Source organism: Lytechinus pictus, unplaced genomic scaffold (genome assembly GCF_037042905.1).
Source record: "Lytechinus pictus isolate F3 Inbred unplaced genomic scaffold, Lp3.0 scaffold_19, whole genome shotgun sequence".
Taxonomy (NCBI): domain Eukaryota; kingdom Metazoa; phylum Echinodermata; class Echinoidea; order Temnopleuroida; family Toxopneustidae; genus Lytechinus; species Lytechinus pictus.
Genome location: NW_026974140.1, coordinates 9326610 through 9346623, shown reverse-complemented (window position 1 = coordinate 9346623; position 20014 = coordinate 9326610). Strand labels below are relative to the sequence as shown.

The window sequence follows — 20014 nt, the reverse complement described above, 5'->3', positions numbered from 1 at the left end:
AAACATCTCAATCGTATTTTTTTTTTCAAATGTGATGACAAAGAGGATAAGAAGGAAGAAGGTCGATAATTTTACTTTTTCTATTGTAAATCTTCATTCTGTACCCTTAAATTACCTTGCTTTTCTTTCAAATAATATATTTGATTGTACCCAAAAAAGTACAAGGAAAAATACGAAAGAATATCCTGTTTATGGATTTCTCTCTCTCTCTCTTTATATATATATATATTTTTTTTCTTGAAAATTCATTTTGAAACTCAATATCCCAGTATATTTCCATACAGAATGAAGATAAAAATTATGTTACATGTATTTTCATATGTCCTTATATTGATAAAACCATATTAAGGCAACAAAACGAATGTACTGCTTATTTCTATTTCATTTTCTCTCACCATGATGAGCACCTACATTCTTGTAATATTCATGAATGAAGTAAATGCCAACTGTTTATTCAGAATCAATATTGTCTAATACCTGATTTAACTCTATTTTGGATCGAATATTTTTATGCAAATGAGTTATGAAGTAATAGTGTCCGTTTTGTATAAGAGGAAAGAATGATACTGAATCGTTTTCTTTGCCCGCCAAATTTTTCCCGCCAAATTTTTGCCCGCGAAATTTTTCGCGGGTCCTTGCAATCAATCTGCTTTGTATTGCTCATAAGTATCTATTTGAATAGGGACTTGTTATGCTTTCAACAACATTCTCCAGAATAAACTATTGATACTTAAAGAATCTCCAAACCCTGAATAATGCCTGTATAATTTAGTATTCAAACATTCCTAGTCCCTTCATTTGTTTTTCTGAATAAGATTCTTCTGAGTATTTTAAACTCCTAACAATCTGCTCTAAAGCAATCGTGATAATCCATTTAGAATAGGGAGTTCCTTCATACAGGGAATTTAAAATAAACAGTGTGCTTTATTTGTTGATGCTAATGACCGTAATGGCTTTCACACTTTCCTTGTACCATCCACAAAAATTCGGACTGATACAACGTTTAGGGTCTATATGCTAATATTGTGAATACAGTATAATTGTTCAAAGAAGATTGTAACTGCAAATGATTTTTAAAGCAGATTCCATCTGGTTTTCAAAACATAAAGGACTTTTTAAATAAGCACCGTGTTGTTTCATTGACCCCCAAATTCTGAATTCGAAGCAATTATTTATCTGTTTTCACTTTTGTACTGTTCAGAATAATCCTCCAGAAATTCATGCAATGACCAGAATTCTGGATCAGAATGGGGACTTGTTTCATTTATGTTTTCAACCGAGTCTTCACAATGTTCTCTTTTGTAATAAACAAAAGTTGTTAAGCAAATAGTTCATATTATTATACTAGCAAATGCCATCTGTTCTCTTACGTGTGAAGATTCAGAATGGAAATTGAATTGTAGAAAACTGTCCAATCCCTAACAATTAGTTCTTCTCTGTCTTGCTCAGTGTAACCTTTTCACAATTGAGACCTCCTTAATGGTGATAATTTGTAAACATCTTCAATAGTGCACCATTGAATGCATGTTACCATTTTTTTGTTCAAACATTGAAATGCCTATAATATCTTTCTTTTTCGGAATGAAGTATAATGGCCAGCGATACTTTGTTAAATTTCTTACAAACAATGTTTTGTATCGCTCTCTTTAACTTATTCAGAATTCTTTCGCGCTGTGCAACACCAGCATTCTCATCAGTGCACTCTTGTAGATGATGACTTTGTGTTAAAATCCTAGTTGCATTCAATTATTATAATGCAACGTGTTGTCAATTACTTGTATAAGATCAATTTAAATGCTTCAAACCCTTCAAATGCTTTTTCTTTTTGTCATGCACTCATGAAAATCGTCAGAGAAGAACAACAGGTCGTTTGTGTTGCAATTTCAGTGCCATTCTCTAATTTGTTATCTTGATAATCCTTGTCATAAACCTGTCATTTAAACGCATTTTTTAAATACATGTCGATAACCTTTAGGGAGATGTCCTTACAAATTTCTGAGATCCAGGAAAGGGGATTGAACTGCCGTAGACCATCCGGCATTCTTACAATACTTATAAGTCCACAAACACTCATTGTGTTTCTTCTTTAAAGAAGCTTCTTTTCTCCTCCAAAATCAGCTCTCTCTTAATTAACGACATTGCCCATTCTCCTTTCACTCTCTTCCTTTTCTTTAGTTTACTATTTTTCACTGCAGGTAGATACTTCCAAGGCGGTGCATTGGCCAGCAGAGCCTTTTGTACTTTATAGTATATCTCTCAGTGACGATCCTAATACCTCCGTCTCTGTATCCACTTGACTGCACACACACGCACATGCACTCACTCCCAACACACATCCCTCAACATGATCAACAACACAGATGAATTCAATAATGAAAATAAATATTACACAGTAGCAGAATTTAATAACTCATTTTCGAAAACAAACAGCTTTAGCATTTTACATATCAACTCAAGAAGCCTCAGCAAAAATTTTGAATATCTTCAACACTTGCTTTGTGCCATCAATTCAGTTCAATTTTCAGTTATTGGTGTCAGTGAAACCTGGTTCAATAAATATTCTCCTCCATTATTTAACTTACCAAATTATTCTTTGATTAGAGCTGACCGTGTAGGAAGGAGAGGGGGTGGTGTTGCCTTTTACGTTTCCGACAATTTGAAATTCCGTACTCGAAATGACATAATATTTGAGCGAACTGAAACATTGTTTATTGAAATTGACATACCTAAGAGTAAAAATATTATTATTGGCTTAATATACAAACCTCCCAATGTTGAATTTGACATATTTTATCAAAATCTGGAGCAATGTCTTGATAAACTTTCTACAGAGAATAAACATATTTATTTCATGGGTGATTTTAATACAAATTTTCTGAATATAAATAATTCTAATACCGAAAGATTTCTTCAATTAACTAATTCTTATGCTTTTTCCTCACATATAAATAAACCCACAAGAATAACTGCAGCTTCTGCGACTTTAATAGATAACATTTTTTCTAATATTCATAATGAAACAATCATCGGCGGTTTACTTTATTCAGAAGTATCAGACCATTTGCCAATATTCACGATATCCGAAACCAATTCATCTAAAAATAAATCAACAATACCTCCCCGCTATAGATTAGAAACTCCCAGAAAAATTGAATCTTTCAAACGGGACCTTTTTGAAGAAAATTGGAGTGATATTTACAATGAAAATAATGTGCATATTGCTTATGAGAAATTTAACAATAAATTACAATTTTATTACGATAAAAATTTTCCACTTGTGAGGAAGCGTCAAAATTCCCGGGAGGCCAAAAACCCGTGGATCACAAAAGGGATTCTAAAATCAATACATACTCGAAACAGTCTTTACAAATTACATTTAAAGAAACCATCACCCATAAACGTGCAAAAATATAGGAAATATCGGAACAAACTTACAAATTTAATAAGATTATCTCGCAAGATGTATTACTCAGACAAATTAACTAAAGTTAGCGCTAATTCAAAGGCGACATGGCGGGTTATAAATGAGATTATCGGAAAAAAGACAACTGAATTACCTAAAGATGGACTAACTTTAAACGGTGATAAAATCGCAGATAATTCCACTTATGCTTCACAATTCAATTCTTTTTTTAGTAACATCGGCCCCCAACTAGCAAATAAGATAGGTAGTTGCAACAATGCACATTTTACTGATTTTATTTCAACGCCATTCGAAAATTCTATTTTTCTCAATCCTACCAACCCCACTGAACTCATTAACATTACGAAATCCTTAAACTCTAGTAAGTCACAAGGACATGATAGGATAAGTACATCTATGCTTAAAGAAATTATTCATGCTATTGTTGATCCTTTAACTTATATTTTTAATCAATCTATATCATCAGGTGTTTGTCCGAACCTACTCAAAATTGCAAAAGTTACCCCGATCTACAAAAAAGATGATCCTCATGAAATAAGTAATTACCGCCCAATTTCTATACTTTGTAGTATATCCAAAATCTTAGAAAAAATAATATACACACGATTGTACAATTTTTTAAACTTGCATAATTTATTGAATCAAAATCAATATGGTTTTAGGAAAAATCACTCTACAGATTTAGCGCTAGTAAATATTTACGACAAAATTACTAAAGCGATAGCTGATAAAGAACATGTTATTGGAATATTTTTGGACCTAAGCAAAGCTTTTGATACACTTAATCACAAAATATTACTTCACAAACTACATTTATACGGAATACGTGGAAATGCACACAGATGGTTAGAAAATTATTTATCAAACAGACAACAATATGTTACATTTAATGGAATAGATTCAACCTTTAAAACTATCGAATGCGGTGTGCCTCAGGGGTCAATTTTGGGGCCGCTCCTCTTCCTATTATATGTCAATGATATATCAAATACTTCGGCCTTATTATCGTTTATCCTCTTTGCAGATGATACTAATATTTTTTATGCTCACACAGAACTAGAAACTGTAATATCTACTTTAAATGTTGAATTATGTAAAGTATCTACTTGGTTCAAATGCAACAAATTATCCTTAAATATAAACAAAACACATTTTATGCACTTTAAGCATTACAATACACATGCTGTATCTCTACAGCAAAAACAACATTCAAAGTTTCTAGGGGTAACTATTGATGAAAATTTATCCTGGAATAATCATTTAAGCCAAGTCACAACTTCCGTGTCCAAAGGTGTTGGAATAATTTCCAAATTAAAATACATATTACCTGAAAAAACTCTCTTTTTACTTTATAATGTTTTGGTGCTTCCTCACATATCATATTGTAATATAGTTTGGGGTAATTGTGGTAAAACGAAACTTAATCCGATTTTCTTATTACAAAAAAGAGCAGTCCGTATTTGCACAGGATCACAATATCTTGCTAGATCCAATCCTTTATTTTTTAAATTAAAAACATTAAAAATTTCAGATATAAATACATTTCATGCTGCTATATTCATGTTCAAATACAAAAAGGGATTACTTCCCCCTTCCTTTCAAAATATGTTCACCCTGAACAACACCATCCATTCTTATCCAACACGAAACTCCACAAACTTTCATTTAACAAATCCAAAACTAATAATAACACACAAATCAATTAGACATTACGGTGCGGATTTGTGGAATGATTTATCACATGACATTAAGCTATGCACATCACTTTATTCATTCAAAGCTGTTCTGAAAAAAAATACGCTGTCAAGCTATAATTTCTAAAATCTTTCTGTGTACCCAAACAACTGATAATCCCCCCCCCCCTTGCACATGCACACTCGCACACCTGCACTTGCACTTTCACTTTTATCAACGTTATTAATCTTATCTCAATCAAATTTCTCTTCTCTATCCACTTTTGATAAATTCCTATTATTTTGTGCAATAAAAGATAGTCTCTTTTATTGCACTATACAGTCTGGTTTTCTATCCCCTTTCCTTTCGAGGCCTCCATCGCTTTCAAGCTCCAAGCTTAACATGGAGGTCTCCCACATTTCTATATATATGTTCAGTAATTAAAGAAAATGTATATAGATATATAATTTCACAGTACAGTTGATATTTTATAATGATTTATGTGCATTATTCATTATGTTTAAAAAAAATATTTGCTTATTATGTAATATTGAAAAAAAATGTTATACTTGTATATTCTTTGTTTTTTGTTTAGAAATGTGGAAATAAAATAAATCAAATCAAATCAAATCAAATATCCTTTATTTTTTATTGAAGACCTTTTTTTTGCTTGTCAATTTTTTTGGCGGCCAATTTTGCCCCCCCTGTGGAAAATCCTAGGTACACCACTGGCCCGTCGTCATGGTCTTAAAACTCTGTCCTGCTATGTAAATTGTGTGACATGAGATTTTTTTTTCGTTTCGCATCTGGAACGGAAACATTCAATTTGCGTTTCGTGTGCAAAATTCTGGTTGCTACTATGGTAACAGCGATATATCCGATTTAGGACGACTTTCCAAATCCACATTTGGTTCCTCCCAGAGCTCGAGAGGCCGCCCGGGGGGCCCACTTTCATTGAAGAGTGGATACCAGGCGCAACAACGCGTAAAAAGGAAAAGAGTGGGTAAGTAGGTTACGTATAGGCCTATGTAACGTTATAAAGGTGTCAAAAACGATGATTAAAATACTGAAAAAAGGGAAATATTTCCAATACTTGTAGGGATTCACAAGCCATATAATTGTTAAAAGATGCATTTTCATAATCTGGGAAAGACTTGCTTCCCTTGTTTAGGGTACTTTTCGAAACCCCATGGTCGTGCCTGGTATCCACTCATCAATGGAAGTGGTCCCCCCGGAATTTGAATCTAACCCCCCCCCCCCCATTTCTGGGGAAAGTAAAACATAATACCCTTTACATCGTGTGCTAGAGGCGTATCGTTTGTGTAGGAGTGAACAAAAGAAACCCGCATGCAAACGTATTGCATACGCTGTGTACATATGCGAAATGGGTTCGGCTAGAGAGTTGATCTGACCCATGGAATCAATTGCCAGTCATCCATCAATAATCCAAATTAAATGCAATACCGATTCGATGGACTGTAATGATCTATATCTAAGCCTTAATTTAGTAAGTTTTTCCTCACTCAATATGTAGGCCTACTCGATTTGCTTGAAAAACCAGTTTCTTATCCATGTCATATTCTATTTTAGGTCCTGCATTTCGAATATCTCCAGCCATCAGTCGTAATACATGCATGTATGGCGCGCGGGTGTCGCGGGAAAGAATTTTGCACACGAAAAGCAGATCTGTAGGGCCTGTAACCCCCCTGTAACACAAATCTTAGCATTGATTGTAGAGCAGTTTTCTACGTTTGATTCTATTGACTATAATGTACAATCAATCTTAAAAATCAAGTGTATGATTAAGCGTCAACTTTTGTGTTAGGGAACCCTAATATTAGCGTCCGTGATGATTGCGAAAGGTGGCAATTATTGGCGAGATACGCATTGTATGCCTTTATGAATTCCTACGACATGAAAATTAAATGATAATATATAAACCTGGATTGGTGATGTATTCCAAACGATTCATGATGTAGTATCATTGTATATATATATATATATATATATATATATATATATATATATATATATATATATATATATATATAGTAAAAAAAACTTGCATCTCAATTAATATACAAAAGTATTGGCCTGATCGCAATAAAAGGGTTAGTACACGAGATTTTGAAATCGCACATAACATGCATAATTTGTGTTACTTTTTGCTTGTTTCTTTCTTTAATAAGTTTTTCAATCTCTCTCTATATATGTTTTAGAAAGATTTTATGTTTAAATTGATGTATATTTTCTGTTATATTTAGATATGTTTAAGTGGACTTCAGGGAATGGTCGTACGCAGCAAGGGGGAAGGGGGGGGGGGCAAATTCCCGATCAGCTGTTGTGAAAACACATTTTTATCCTTAACATTTCATGAAAACTATGAAAAATGTGCAAATGTGAGATGTGCACCAAATACTTTCATTACACTTGTAAAAAAAAATAATCGCCCCATTGAGCAGCTCGGTCCGTTTACTCTATCGTTTTTTATTTTTATTTTTCAAAAATATGTTCGAGTCTTGCCCCCCCCCCCCCCCGGAAATATTATCTGCGTGTGGTCATGCAAAATGGCATGACTGGAAATCCTACATTTTGAAAAGAGCATTTGACAGGGTCAGACTTTACCCCTTTTTCAACATTTTCTTTTACGGCGCCGGTGAAGTGCAAAAATATGTGCACCGCTCGGCAGTACGCCCCCCCCCCCCCCTTTTGCCAAAAGCTGGATCCACCTATGTATATTTATAACTAGATATATTTTAATGTGATATATTTTAGATATATTTTAATGTGATTATGAAAGAAAGCTAGTCAACAGAATATTACAGACCCACCGAACAAAGCAAACTTGACACAGGTCTGGTAAATATATGTTGTCATAGAAATTTGAGTTTATTCATTTATTATATCGATATACAACATGTTTTTAAGGTAGAATTATACCAATTTGTTTTTCTCTTTCTCTCTCACTCTCATAATACCTTTGAGCTAGAATAGGAGACACTGAATAAACATATTTTGTGAAAATTCCATACATTGGAACATTCACTGATACTCTACACATACAAATACCATCAAAGTGATCATACTATTGCTGCTCACATAAACGTCACTATCATTTAGTTACTAAAATACTATCATTAGGAAGATAAATGCAGAGACACCAAAAAACATGATTCTACATAAACATGCAGCAAATAAGCCTCATTGCAGTGAAATGACCGCTTTGTCACCTTCCAAAATAATCACATATTCAATATAAACTTGATACTCTTGTACAGTTTTGTGCAGATTGTGCAACGTTGACTTGCACATGAAAAACAATTACCTGCATTTTTACTTCAAAGTTCAATGGTGCTCTGGTTAAAGCCAAGTGTATTTGAAAACTTAGAGAATATTCAAAAGTAATATACATAATTGATTTCACTGTGTATGCACCATTGCAATTAGATCATTATGAAAAAACACTTCTGCAACAGAGGAACATGTTAGACATAAAAAAAAATGTTAACATATTCATAACCATGTTTAAAACTTGCACAATCAAATGTCACAAAATATCAATGTATGTACACTGTAGACTCCATCGTGTAATTTTAGCTATAAATATACTATTCTGATTTATGGTACACTATTACTTCATATGATGCAACGTGGTTTGTTACGACGAGTCACCTAGTGGACACATTCAGCAGTAGGTGCCCAGGAGGAAAAACATTAATAGCGGAAAATCATCATCGTCGTCATCATCATCATCCTAAACATCAGGAGCAGAGGCAGCAGTTTCATCATCATCATCTTCACCATCATCATTGCCATCATCACCACCACCACAACCATTACCATCATCATCATCACCACCATCACCATTATCCATCCATTCATTCACACATATCTCTTTAAGCATAACATAAATTCTGCATAAGCAGCAACTGCTCATCATGTTAATTATAACACATGGAATCTAGATCTATTCACCTAGAAAGTTTCCTTTGAAAAAAGAGTTGATTCACATAAACAAAGAGATACTTCAGGGTTTACATAGAATTTCTACTTCTTAAATTGGAAAATATGATGTACCAGTACACTTCTAATCTACATATCTAGTACACACATTAATACAACTTTCTGCTTAAAGGCCAAGTTCCACACTACAGGAAAAAAGAAAAACTATGGTAACTTAACAACATATTGATACTCAAATTAATACATTCCAAATAAAGATACCACATCATACATGTATGTCACCCTTAATAATGGAATATGTGTGAATTATAACAATCTATGCAACAAGTTTGGTATGAAATACACATACTCCCTTTTAAAGGGGCAAAATGCATGGCCACTCTAGACAGAGGGCCTTTACAGATTTGTTCTGTGACAGACTATAGTAAATGGATATAGAAAATCTTCGTAGAAAAGTCTATAACACACATTCATTATTTACATGTAACGGAAATGAATTACATTCAGTAATCACTGAAGAAATAAATGCCCTATTAGGCATGCTAAAGATAGGGCAGGGCTGAGAGTGCCCAAAACTAAATAGAGCTGAAATTGCAAAAGCTCCTATACCTTTTGTAATGAGGAAATACATAAAACTCTGAAAATAGGCTGAATAATAAAAACAAGAGCTAAACCAGCTCTAAATGTGAACTTTCACAACCCTGGACCAAGCAAGATAAAGCTTAGCGATTAATCATAAAGCTGAATTTTACAATTAATCACACACAATAAGCAATGCGAACTCACCCCCATGATCAATAGCTAACTTTATGTTAAAGGGGAGGCAAATTACAGTCATAATACAAAGATGACCTTTCTAGATAGATCTTCAACACACGTTCAATTCTTGAAAGGGACTTTTTACATTGTCACTACAAACTACATGGCCTTTCTAGTTAGGTTTTACAACATATTTTTAAATCTTGAGGGTGACACATACAAGGTCAGTATTCACATGTGGCTTTTCAACTCAGTTTCTAATACAAACATTCATTTTTAGAAAGAGACAACTTACCTACAAACAGATGGTCTTTCAGAAAGGCTATACATGAATTCATGTTGGGGAGACAAACTGACACAGTCACTACACATGAGTGGCCTTTCTAATCAGGTTCTGAAACACACATTCATTTTTAGGGGAGACATAATGTCTTTTAGACAGGCAATACACAAATTCATTTAGAAGGAGACAAATTACAAACTCAAGTGGCATATGTAATCAGGTCCTAACACACATTCATTTCTTAAAAGAGAAAAATGACCTATTTCCTACAATCGCATGGTGTTAGAGACTTGATAGATATGGATTCATTTGGAAGAAACAAATTACATATAAATGAGGCCTATATCTTGTTCTATGACACACATTCATTTCTTAAAAGATGTTTAGTGTATAACCTATTCACAATAAATAGATTATCTTTGAGACTAGATGGACTTGGATTTATTTGAGAGAGACAAATAACATACACATGTGGCCTATATCAAGTAAGGTTCTAAAACATACATTCATTTCTTGAATACAAGGTGAAGCTGATGACAACACCTAATAGATTGGACCACTGATTTCCAAGAAATGTTGACATTTGGACATCTCATTTATGTTCATGCTGATGGTGTGTGCTGCCAAGTAAATTACATGTACATAACAACACTCCACAAGTGCATTCTCTGGATGCATACAAGTTAAGTTTCTGAACATGTCAAAAAAAAATATGAAGAATTTTAAAAGGTTTAATTCAAATTCATATGCCACATGGTTAACTGCACATACAATATAGATGAAACTCTCAACAAGGCAACTTTGCATGTTTGCATTGAGACAACACAGATAATGCAGCAACATAGTATACAATCCTCTTGTAGTACATATATCATTGTGAAAAAGATAGTTACCATGGCAAAATATGACTGGAATATTACAACAAAATATTTGGTACACTTGTTTTTGACACACATAACCGAGCAAACAGGCATCATTAAAAATCAATGGTCATAAGAAGCGATCTAGTTTTGAATGATACAAGAAGAATACGATGACAAAATATACTGAAGTATAAATTCATAGCAATTTATATGTTTTGTAATTTTAATTCCCACTATGAGTATTGACATTTTTAAAAGAAATTCCAACATCACATGAACTGCATAAACTCCATAGAAAATGTTATGTTTAGACAAGATTTTTCTATGTCTATACACTTAAATCCCTTCTCAAAAGAGAAAGATACACAAGCAAAGCCATAACACAATTTCTGTCAGAAATTTCATTCTGCCATGAGCATTCAAACCCATTGCATTGAAGTTAAGATGAGGATATATTCAATAATTATCCATGGTAAATTCAAATTTCTAAACTATCGGTATATCTTTAATAACAGAACAGTTTGCTAATATAGTCGAGTATTCGGATATAACCTCCCAAAAACCTGGAAGCCTTCTGGGTCCCGTAACACAAAGGTTAGCGATTAATCATATGCTCGATTTTCACGATTGATTGTAAATTGTAGTCAACGCAATCAATCGTAGAAATATGTGTTGCGGAGCCCTGAAGACATGCCTGGCATAGCAACAATAATACAGAAATCAGGTATTGCAGTTAATTAGTCATCAACACCTAAATGGAACACAGAAAATACAATGCCCCTCTGTATAGAAGATTCCAACCTACCTTAGAAAATAGTAAACTTGTCTATCACACTATGATTGCACAGAGTATACATGTTTACAAAAAAAAATCAAATCAAAATGTCATCATTAGATTTAAACACACTTTTTTCATATCACTTTGAAGAAACTGAAGTAATTAATAGCACTTTTTTTTTTCAAATACATTCATATTGTGAGAATCTAATCAAGGCATTTTAGAGTCAAGCACACAGGAATTTATGACAGTTGAATTGTAGCTGTATGGAATTCATGTGCATTTTTTTTAGCCGATTGGACAACATCGGCATGTTAAGAATTGGTATTAAGAATTAATGTTTGTCACCAAAATTACTTTAATTCATGTGCTTTTACTGTAGATTCAAATCAATATTTTAAAACAAACAATGATTCTGATTTTAAAACATAACAATACTGCATCAGAAATACATTTTTTCATCTTATAGTCCAAGTTAGTTCACTTGATTCATAAACTATCATATAACAACTCATTAACATACATGTACTATAGAGTCTTTGATTTCAATTCTCACAATAGTAGGAAAAGCAGATCAAATTAATTCATATTGGAATGGCCATTTAGGAGAGATGAAACACATAAATGAATGACCTACTCTTTAGCGTAAGAAGCAGATATACATATCAACATAATTTAAATATTTCAAAGCAAATCAATAACTTAATAGATGTATCTTGAAGATCTTGCCAGACTTAGTTTTGAAAAAAAAAAAAAAATTACACATATCTTCTAATTTCATTTCTCTTATGAAGAGCCTGTATTTCAGAATTACACGAGGATGATTTGATAGAGACATGAAACTACATGTAAGACCTATCTATTCTCCAACAACTTCTTGTTTCATGTCGAACATGGAATTATCTTTGGACTTTGGTTGCAAGAGTATAACTACCTTTCTGCTAATACTGTACATCTATAAAAGATTCCTAAAAATGAAATAACACACTGAACTCGTCTTTATGCCAACAATGAGTTTTATTCAAATTGCAATAAAAACATAAATAATTTGACAGTGACTTATGTTCACATCATGGAGTTTTCATTGTACACAATGGAAATAGGCTTCACAGCATGTAAACTGTCCAAATTGCAAATATTCAGTGCAGTGTCAGTAACAAAAATATCAACGCCATCCACAAATAAACTTCTATGTGTTTGAACAGCTTTGGTTCACGCTAATGCTGAGACTGTGTTAGAGAATTACCTTGACCGGTAAAATGAACTCTTTCATTATTTGATCCTGAAAATAAAACATTTCTGAGTTGCACGTTGTGGAGATACATATCAGAATCACGCCATTATAACTTATGAAGATATTACACCCAAGTGATCACGAAAATTGTGTTCTGGTGTGGCCTTAGTGTGTAGTATACAGTGTGGTGTCAATGTGGTGTCAATATGGTACTGACCAAGTATCACTCTGGTTGGTTCAAAGGAGGTACCACATTGGAGAGCCATGATAGACATGAAATCTGTCTAATCCATTACTAATTTTTTCTTCAAGGTACAAAAATTTGATTCAAGCCTACCACTTTAAAGCAGGACAAGTCCTGAGTACTCTCCTGCAGATGATAGAACTGTGTCCCTGACATCTTGGTGAAATCCAGGAGATGGCACATGCTACATCGACAAGAAAATTTCCTGCAGATCGATCTTGATGGAAACACAGTTGATCTTGGTGATATTCTGCACTCTCAGCAAACAAGGTGGCAATACTAACATGTACGAGCGGCCCTTTATCCACCATATCCCAAATTCTTCTCTGCTCATTACATATCAGTGAGGTCCTGAAGTTTGGGGCTCACACGGGTGGGGTCAAGAGAATTAATTTATATTCTTGTGACCCTCTGCCGATCTTAGTTGAAGTTCTACCCTGTCTTGGTGGAATCTCTAGAATGTCTGAGCCTTCCAACACACACCATATCCACAATCTGCTCATGAGAAGAGTAGTAGTAACATTCTTAACTTTGTGCACACATAGGTGACATGCGACTCTGCCTGTTTGGGAACCTTCTTGAAGTTTTGCCGCCCTCTCTTGGTGGAATAACTAGAACGTATGAGCGTTCCTGCACACACCACATCCCAAAGCAAACTCTTCTCCTGTTGGTGGATGTTGAACATGGAGTGGGCATTCGTCTCCTTCAAGTTGCTTGGCTCGGGCACCTGCACAGAAAAAAAAACACAAAGAACATCAATCTCTCCCCTACCTACTGGACAATTTGATAAAAAAAGTAAACATTTTTTAAAAGGACCAAGCCATTTTTCTCAATTTCTACTTTGTTTCTCAAACTTTCCTTGCGTAATAATTTGATTGCATTGCAACTTTTCATATTATTTAGAAAAACAGACACAAATCGTTGCTCTCTCATTACAATTATTTTTTCCTTCTTATGTCATGGATGATGTTCTACTGCACCATTCAACAGTAAAAAAAAAGAACAAAAAAGTAGGCAAAACAATGAAACGTAGGTCTTTCGGCACATATTATTTTTATGTCAAATTTGAATTAAAAAAATAAAAGTAGGCAGGTTTTACAGGAGTCGGTTGGGTAACAGCAAACATAGAATTAAATGTTTTGGGGGGAGGGTCTTGTTGGCTTTACCAGCTGGACAATGAGGCAGTTCAGCCTTAGGAATGGTGGTGATGCTCTGAAAGTCATCATGGCAAGCCTGGCAGAAATGAGTGGAACCGAAGCAGAAGAACACTGCCACTGAGCAGCAGTAACGACACTTGTACTCCAGGAAATCAGTACCATGCTTCGAACACATCTAAGAGAATATACAGGAAGAGGATATGACAATTGTTTATAACTATCAAATAATAATGATTAACTGTCAATTCAGGTGGGTTTTTCATTAAGCTGTTCGCTAGTTAAGAACGACTTTATGAACAACAATGAAAATATGGTGTGTATCATGTACATGTACCACAAGACAGGATCACCAGTAGTTCATAAAGTTGCTTGTATCTTAGGGAAGGCTTAATGAAACACCCACCTGGTATATTGATTACCTGAAATTATATATAATTTGAGTTATTCACTATGAAATGTTTCAGATAACATTGTTCTAGTTGGAGCCTTGACAAGTATTGAGTAAAAGAGAATATGGATGACTGACCTACAAGATCAACAGTGACAATTAAACCACAGGCCTAGAGACATTTGAACATTCTCCACAGACCACTTCTGATGGACTATTTATTCTTGACAAGTTTGCAAGATCAACAATGACTAAACCGAGCAACATCATCATCAATACACACTCCATGGACCAGATCTGGTGGATTGCTATTCATTACTGACCTTCAAGATCAAAACTGACTAACCTCTGCACTGGTGCAGAACATGGAACATGGTTAGGAGACCAGCTGTGGTGGTGCATACATAGTGACTAATTTACAGATTTGATAACTATTTATGACTAACCTACAAGAGTAACAATGACTAACCTGAGCCCTAGAGACATCGGAACATGCTCCACAGACCAGCTCTGATGGGTCGTAATCTTCTTGGATCCCGGCTTCCTGATCACATCTTGCCTCTCCTCCGTAGTAAGCCTGGAAATACATTCATATAGACACAAACTCAATAACTTGTAAAACAAACCTTATTATGTAATAGTTAAAATGTAGTACACGTATGAATGAGCTGTTTGTGACATGTCAGTGTATAGGGGGATAACACTTGCAGTAGTCATACAATGTTCTTATTTCTATCATCAACTTCAATAAATAAACTTGTATGCAAATGACGTATAAATAAATTGTGGATCTCAAAATATAATTCAAGAGAAGAATTATGAATCTATTCTGCTAACATAATACAAGCACATTATGTATGCAACTGTGGTTTAATCCAGATGTTGTAAGCATTGAAAACTGACCAGTTTTTGTCTTACATGTACTACACCCCTGGTGCCAGGATGACAGTTCCCCACTGGTGAGAAATCTGACAACCCTGGTTATGTCCAGTAAAGGCTTTCTTACCTTCTTACACTTGAAGCAGACGTAGTAGGCATATCTATTCATAGCAAAGCCTGCAGGATCATTGTAGAACCTAGCGCCGGGTGTGGTGATCGCTTCACTCTTCAGAAGACCTTCATATTCCACTCTCATCAAGGCTTTACGTCTAACATCTTCATGGAGAAGCTCGATGGGTTTCAGAACATCCTGCAAGGAAGTGTGCTTCATGCTCATCTAAGAGCAAAAAAGAAAATGGTGATATTATGTTAGTAAGTATATTCTTCCCTCAGAAGACCTTTAGATTCTTCTCTCATCAAGGCTTTGCGTCCAAACATCCTCACAGAGAACCTCTATGGGTTTCAGAACATCCTACAGAGAAGTATGGTTCATGCTCAACATTGCCAGACCAGGAATGTATTGAACACATCTTATCTTCTGAAAATTGTTAAATGATAAATATTTTTTTGAAAATAATTACTTTTGTCACCTTTGACCTTGGCACCCAAAAACTAATCAAATCAGTGTCAATTATATACTTAGACCAAGTTTGAAGTTGATCCATCTTGTGGTTCTTTATTTGTTGCAAGAACATAAATGGGACAAACGTACGGGTGATCCCCAAAATATAATGCCTCTGTAACTACCTACATGTATGTTGGGCGGAAGCTACATGTATGATGCTAATCTAATAACCCTACTACTTCTACTAATAATAATATGCTTTCAACCAAGAGAATTAAAAAATGGCAAGAGAAAATGTAGATACACAAGTAAACAAACAGGAAATTACATGACAAAGTGTTGCTACATCATTCATATCCCTTTGCTGAGAAAAAAAATAGTTGGTAATTTGCAACAGGAAGAAGTTTGCTTACACTGAAGTCTGCAATAGATTTTTTTCAAATTTTTCCAAAGTGTGAATGTTATTTGGATGGTTAAATAACCTTACCTTGCAGATGGGGCAGAGTGAGAATCCAAAGGTTATTCGAGGACCGACCCATTTCCCTTCTAAGACTGCCTGACAACAATGATGATGGAAGACATGCCCACAGTTCAGCTACAAATAACAAGGTAAAAGAAATTGTGATGTTAAAGGCATTGGCCTACCAACCATCATCACCATTTAGTATTTATTATCATCACCATCACCATCACCATCATCATCATCATCATCATCACCACCACCACCACCATCACCATCACCATCATCATCATCACCACCACCACCACCACAACCACCACCACCATCATCATCATCATCACCACCATCATCATCATCACCATTATGGTCATTATCATCAATATCATCACCATCATCATCATGAACTACATGTACATAATCACTACCATCACCATCCCAATATCAATGCCACCAAAAACAACAACACTGCCACTACCACACCACCATCAATGGTTACCTGTATGGCTGGAGCACAGGCTAGAGCCTCCGTGAAGCATATCATACACATATCATCTGCATCCTGACGTAGCGTAGACGGTGGATTGCAACCATAGAGACAAGGTAAACAATCTGATTCATCACGGATACCACCACACATGTGACCACACAACTGCACCTTGGTACATGCGTTATCAGCATACCGCTGTAAGTAAACATTCACACATACACATGTATTACATGTATGTTCAGTGTGGACTTGAATATTGATCTACTCGTTTAAGTAACACAAGGAATATTTTCACTTCTCAAATTTGATTACCAATTTTTGTCCTTACAGAACAGATTTTTTAAATCTGTATGTACAAGTAAAACCTATATTTATGTTCAATGTAATGATCTTATAAATATGTTGATATTTTTTATTGTTGCTGTTCTCTGTAAGGGAGCACCTTGCTCGACAAGCGTAAATTTCTTGAGGTGCTACCCGTTTTTAAACCTTTGTACATTTGTGACCAGCCATCCCCAAACCAACAATAAGTTGGCCAAAATGAATTTTGAGATTTCAATCTAGTTTGAAAATGCACAGCCAGTTTTAGAATAATATATAGTCTGTCTAAATTGATCAACAATAACCCACTGAAATACTTGATTGAATGCAGAAAAAACAAAGCATGAGCTTCAGAAAATAAGGAGAAAACAATGTTTTGAAGATTGTGTTCACTCAAGCATGAGATGTGCACACTGTGTAATTTCAATGGAAATTTCAAGCAGTCCACAAAAACTTGTGTCAAACAAACTCTTGTATCTTGTCTTCTAATTGAGTTTACAATTTGAAACTTTTACAGCTTAAAGAAGAATAAATACACCTTCAGATAAGCTAATTCTTAAATTTTGGCTTTTTGAAGACCAATTTACTATTTTGACTATTACAGAGAACCTTTCTTGGCGACTTATTGGTGGTTTTGGGGAGGATATTGTAACATCTGAAAATAAAATAAATGAATTGAATTGAACCTCCAATCATGAATCATGAAAAATGCACTGCAAATTGCAATATGATACCAGGAAAATTATCACCTGTCAGAGATGAACATTTTTAACATCAAACTGACATAAGCTTTACACTACATACATTTCTTCATGGTTGAGTCTTTCTTGGTTGTGGTGAAAAAACTCTGTAACAAACACTGCAGATTCATGTCCAATGTCAAACTAAAATTAGTGAATTACAATGAATTCAGAGTATAGGTGTACATGTATGTAGTCCAAAACAACTTATGAATTGTGTACTTTTTTGTTTTGTGAGAAATAAAAAACAGGTACATTTTCTAAAATAAAATACCAAATCTTTGGAATGATGATGATTTTACCTGGCAATCAGGATCATTGCACACACTTCCTGCTGGCCCTAGGATCCCTGTGGATGTCTTAGTTCCACAGAAACGACAAGTTCCCATGGAAACTGATCCACCACCACTTGACGCTGTGTTACCTATGATCCCCAAAAAGAAGAAAATATGGGATGATGAAGTTCATTTGTATTGTTAACAATATTAACAACAGTAATAATCAGATTCAGTTCTTCTATAACATTTATCACATACAGGGTACCATTTGAAATCTTTATGCACTCCAAAAGGGACTATATTATTACTCTGGCTTTAGCTTGGCTAGTCTTTTACAGCACACAAGCATTTCAAGTATATTTTCCTTGTATAGTATGTTCTAGGGTAACTGTAGCAAGATAATATTTAGGTATACTGTGTATTTTTAAACTGTTTAATATTATTGAACATTGGTATTATAACAAATGGGACATGTTGGAAACAATATGTGACTATAACACATGGTCATATGCTTCATTCTGCAATTCACTTTGTCCTTTTTTTTCCTTTTACCTGGTGTGATCTCTTTGAACTCCACCATAGCTTTGAGAGTTTTGGAGTCAGCGAGGGTCATGACCCAGAAGAGCTTACTTCGCCCACATCCTTCATGGAGGTCAACACGTATAGATTCCTCCTCCTCTTTGAAAACCTGAAGATATTATAAAGATATACATGTATTACCACAATGATCACATACATGTATTACAGCAAAATATTTCACATTCATTATTAAGTGTTTTGGTTTCATTCATATCTTTCTGTATTGGTTCAGGTCCTTTGGGGTACAGTTGGACCTGATGACATTTGGCAATAGCAGAATCTTACATTATTAGAATTGTAACAAATGGTAATGCTCTACCCACAACAACAAGACAGACTCCCAACGGACCAATGGTTTGTTATTAAAACATTACAGATTAGGCCAGTCTAGAGTAGGTTTCGCCAGTGTAACAGTCAGCCAGTCATCCAGGTTTTAGATCCGGTTTAGTCACTGACTACGGGGGTCAGATTCACCTCGCTCTCACATACATCATCCTCACCCCCTCTCACCACTTTACTCTATTCGGTGCATCCTTTTCCCTCAGCCGAACCCTCCTACTCTCCTCAACCACTTGCTTCTACCATGTCTTCTTTGGTCGCCCCCTTCCCCTGACAAGCCCCCTTGAACTCAAGCTCCCTCTTCAAGACAAGATAAATACAGTGGAGAAGGTTTACGGTTCACCATGTGTAAAATGAAGAAGGGAAGGAAATACAGGCAGGAAGATTGAAATGGAAAGACGAGATACGATGAAAAGAGAAAATTAGAAGTATTCTTTTCTTGCAAGTGATTGAAGTCCTGAAAAGGACTGTAAACCCAATGAGATGAGCTGAATATGGCTTGAGTAGCGATGGTTTGAGTAGTAGCAGGTTGAAGTAAAGAGAGGTTCCTTCTTCCTGCCTGTATTTCCTTCCCTTCTTCATATTACACATGGTGAACC

General features: G+C 34.8%; 1 protein-coding gene across 1 annotated transcript in view; it reads right to left on the bottom strand.

The window, feature by feature from the left end:
* Window positions 1-7964: 7964 nt before the first annotated feature.
* Window positions 7965-20014, bottom strand: part of LOC129260933 (E3 ubiquitin-protein ligase MYCBP2-like) — an 82880-nt gene continuing 70830 nt past the window's right edge. Inside the window, exons 62-69 of the mRNA XM_064114632.1 lie at window positions 19050-19185; window positions 18522-18643; window positions 17168-17353; window positions 16699-16806; window positions 15774-15983; window positions 15237-15344; window positions 14389-14554; window positions 7965-13949 (exon numbers count right to left, since the gene is read on the bottom strand). Coding sequence (XP_063970702.1) covers window positions 13834-13949; window positions 14389-14554; window positions 15237-15344; window positions 15774-15983; window positions 16699-16806; window positions 17168-17353; window positions 18522-18643; window positions 19050-19185 — 1152 coding nt within the window. The 3' untranslated portion in view covers window positions 7965-13833. The remainder of the gene's footprint in view (window positions 13950-14388; window positions 14555-15236; window positions 15345-15773; window positions 15984-16698; window positions 16807-17167; window positions 17354-18521; window positions 18644-19049; window positions 19186-20014) is intronic.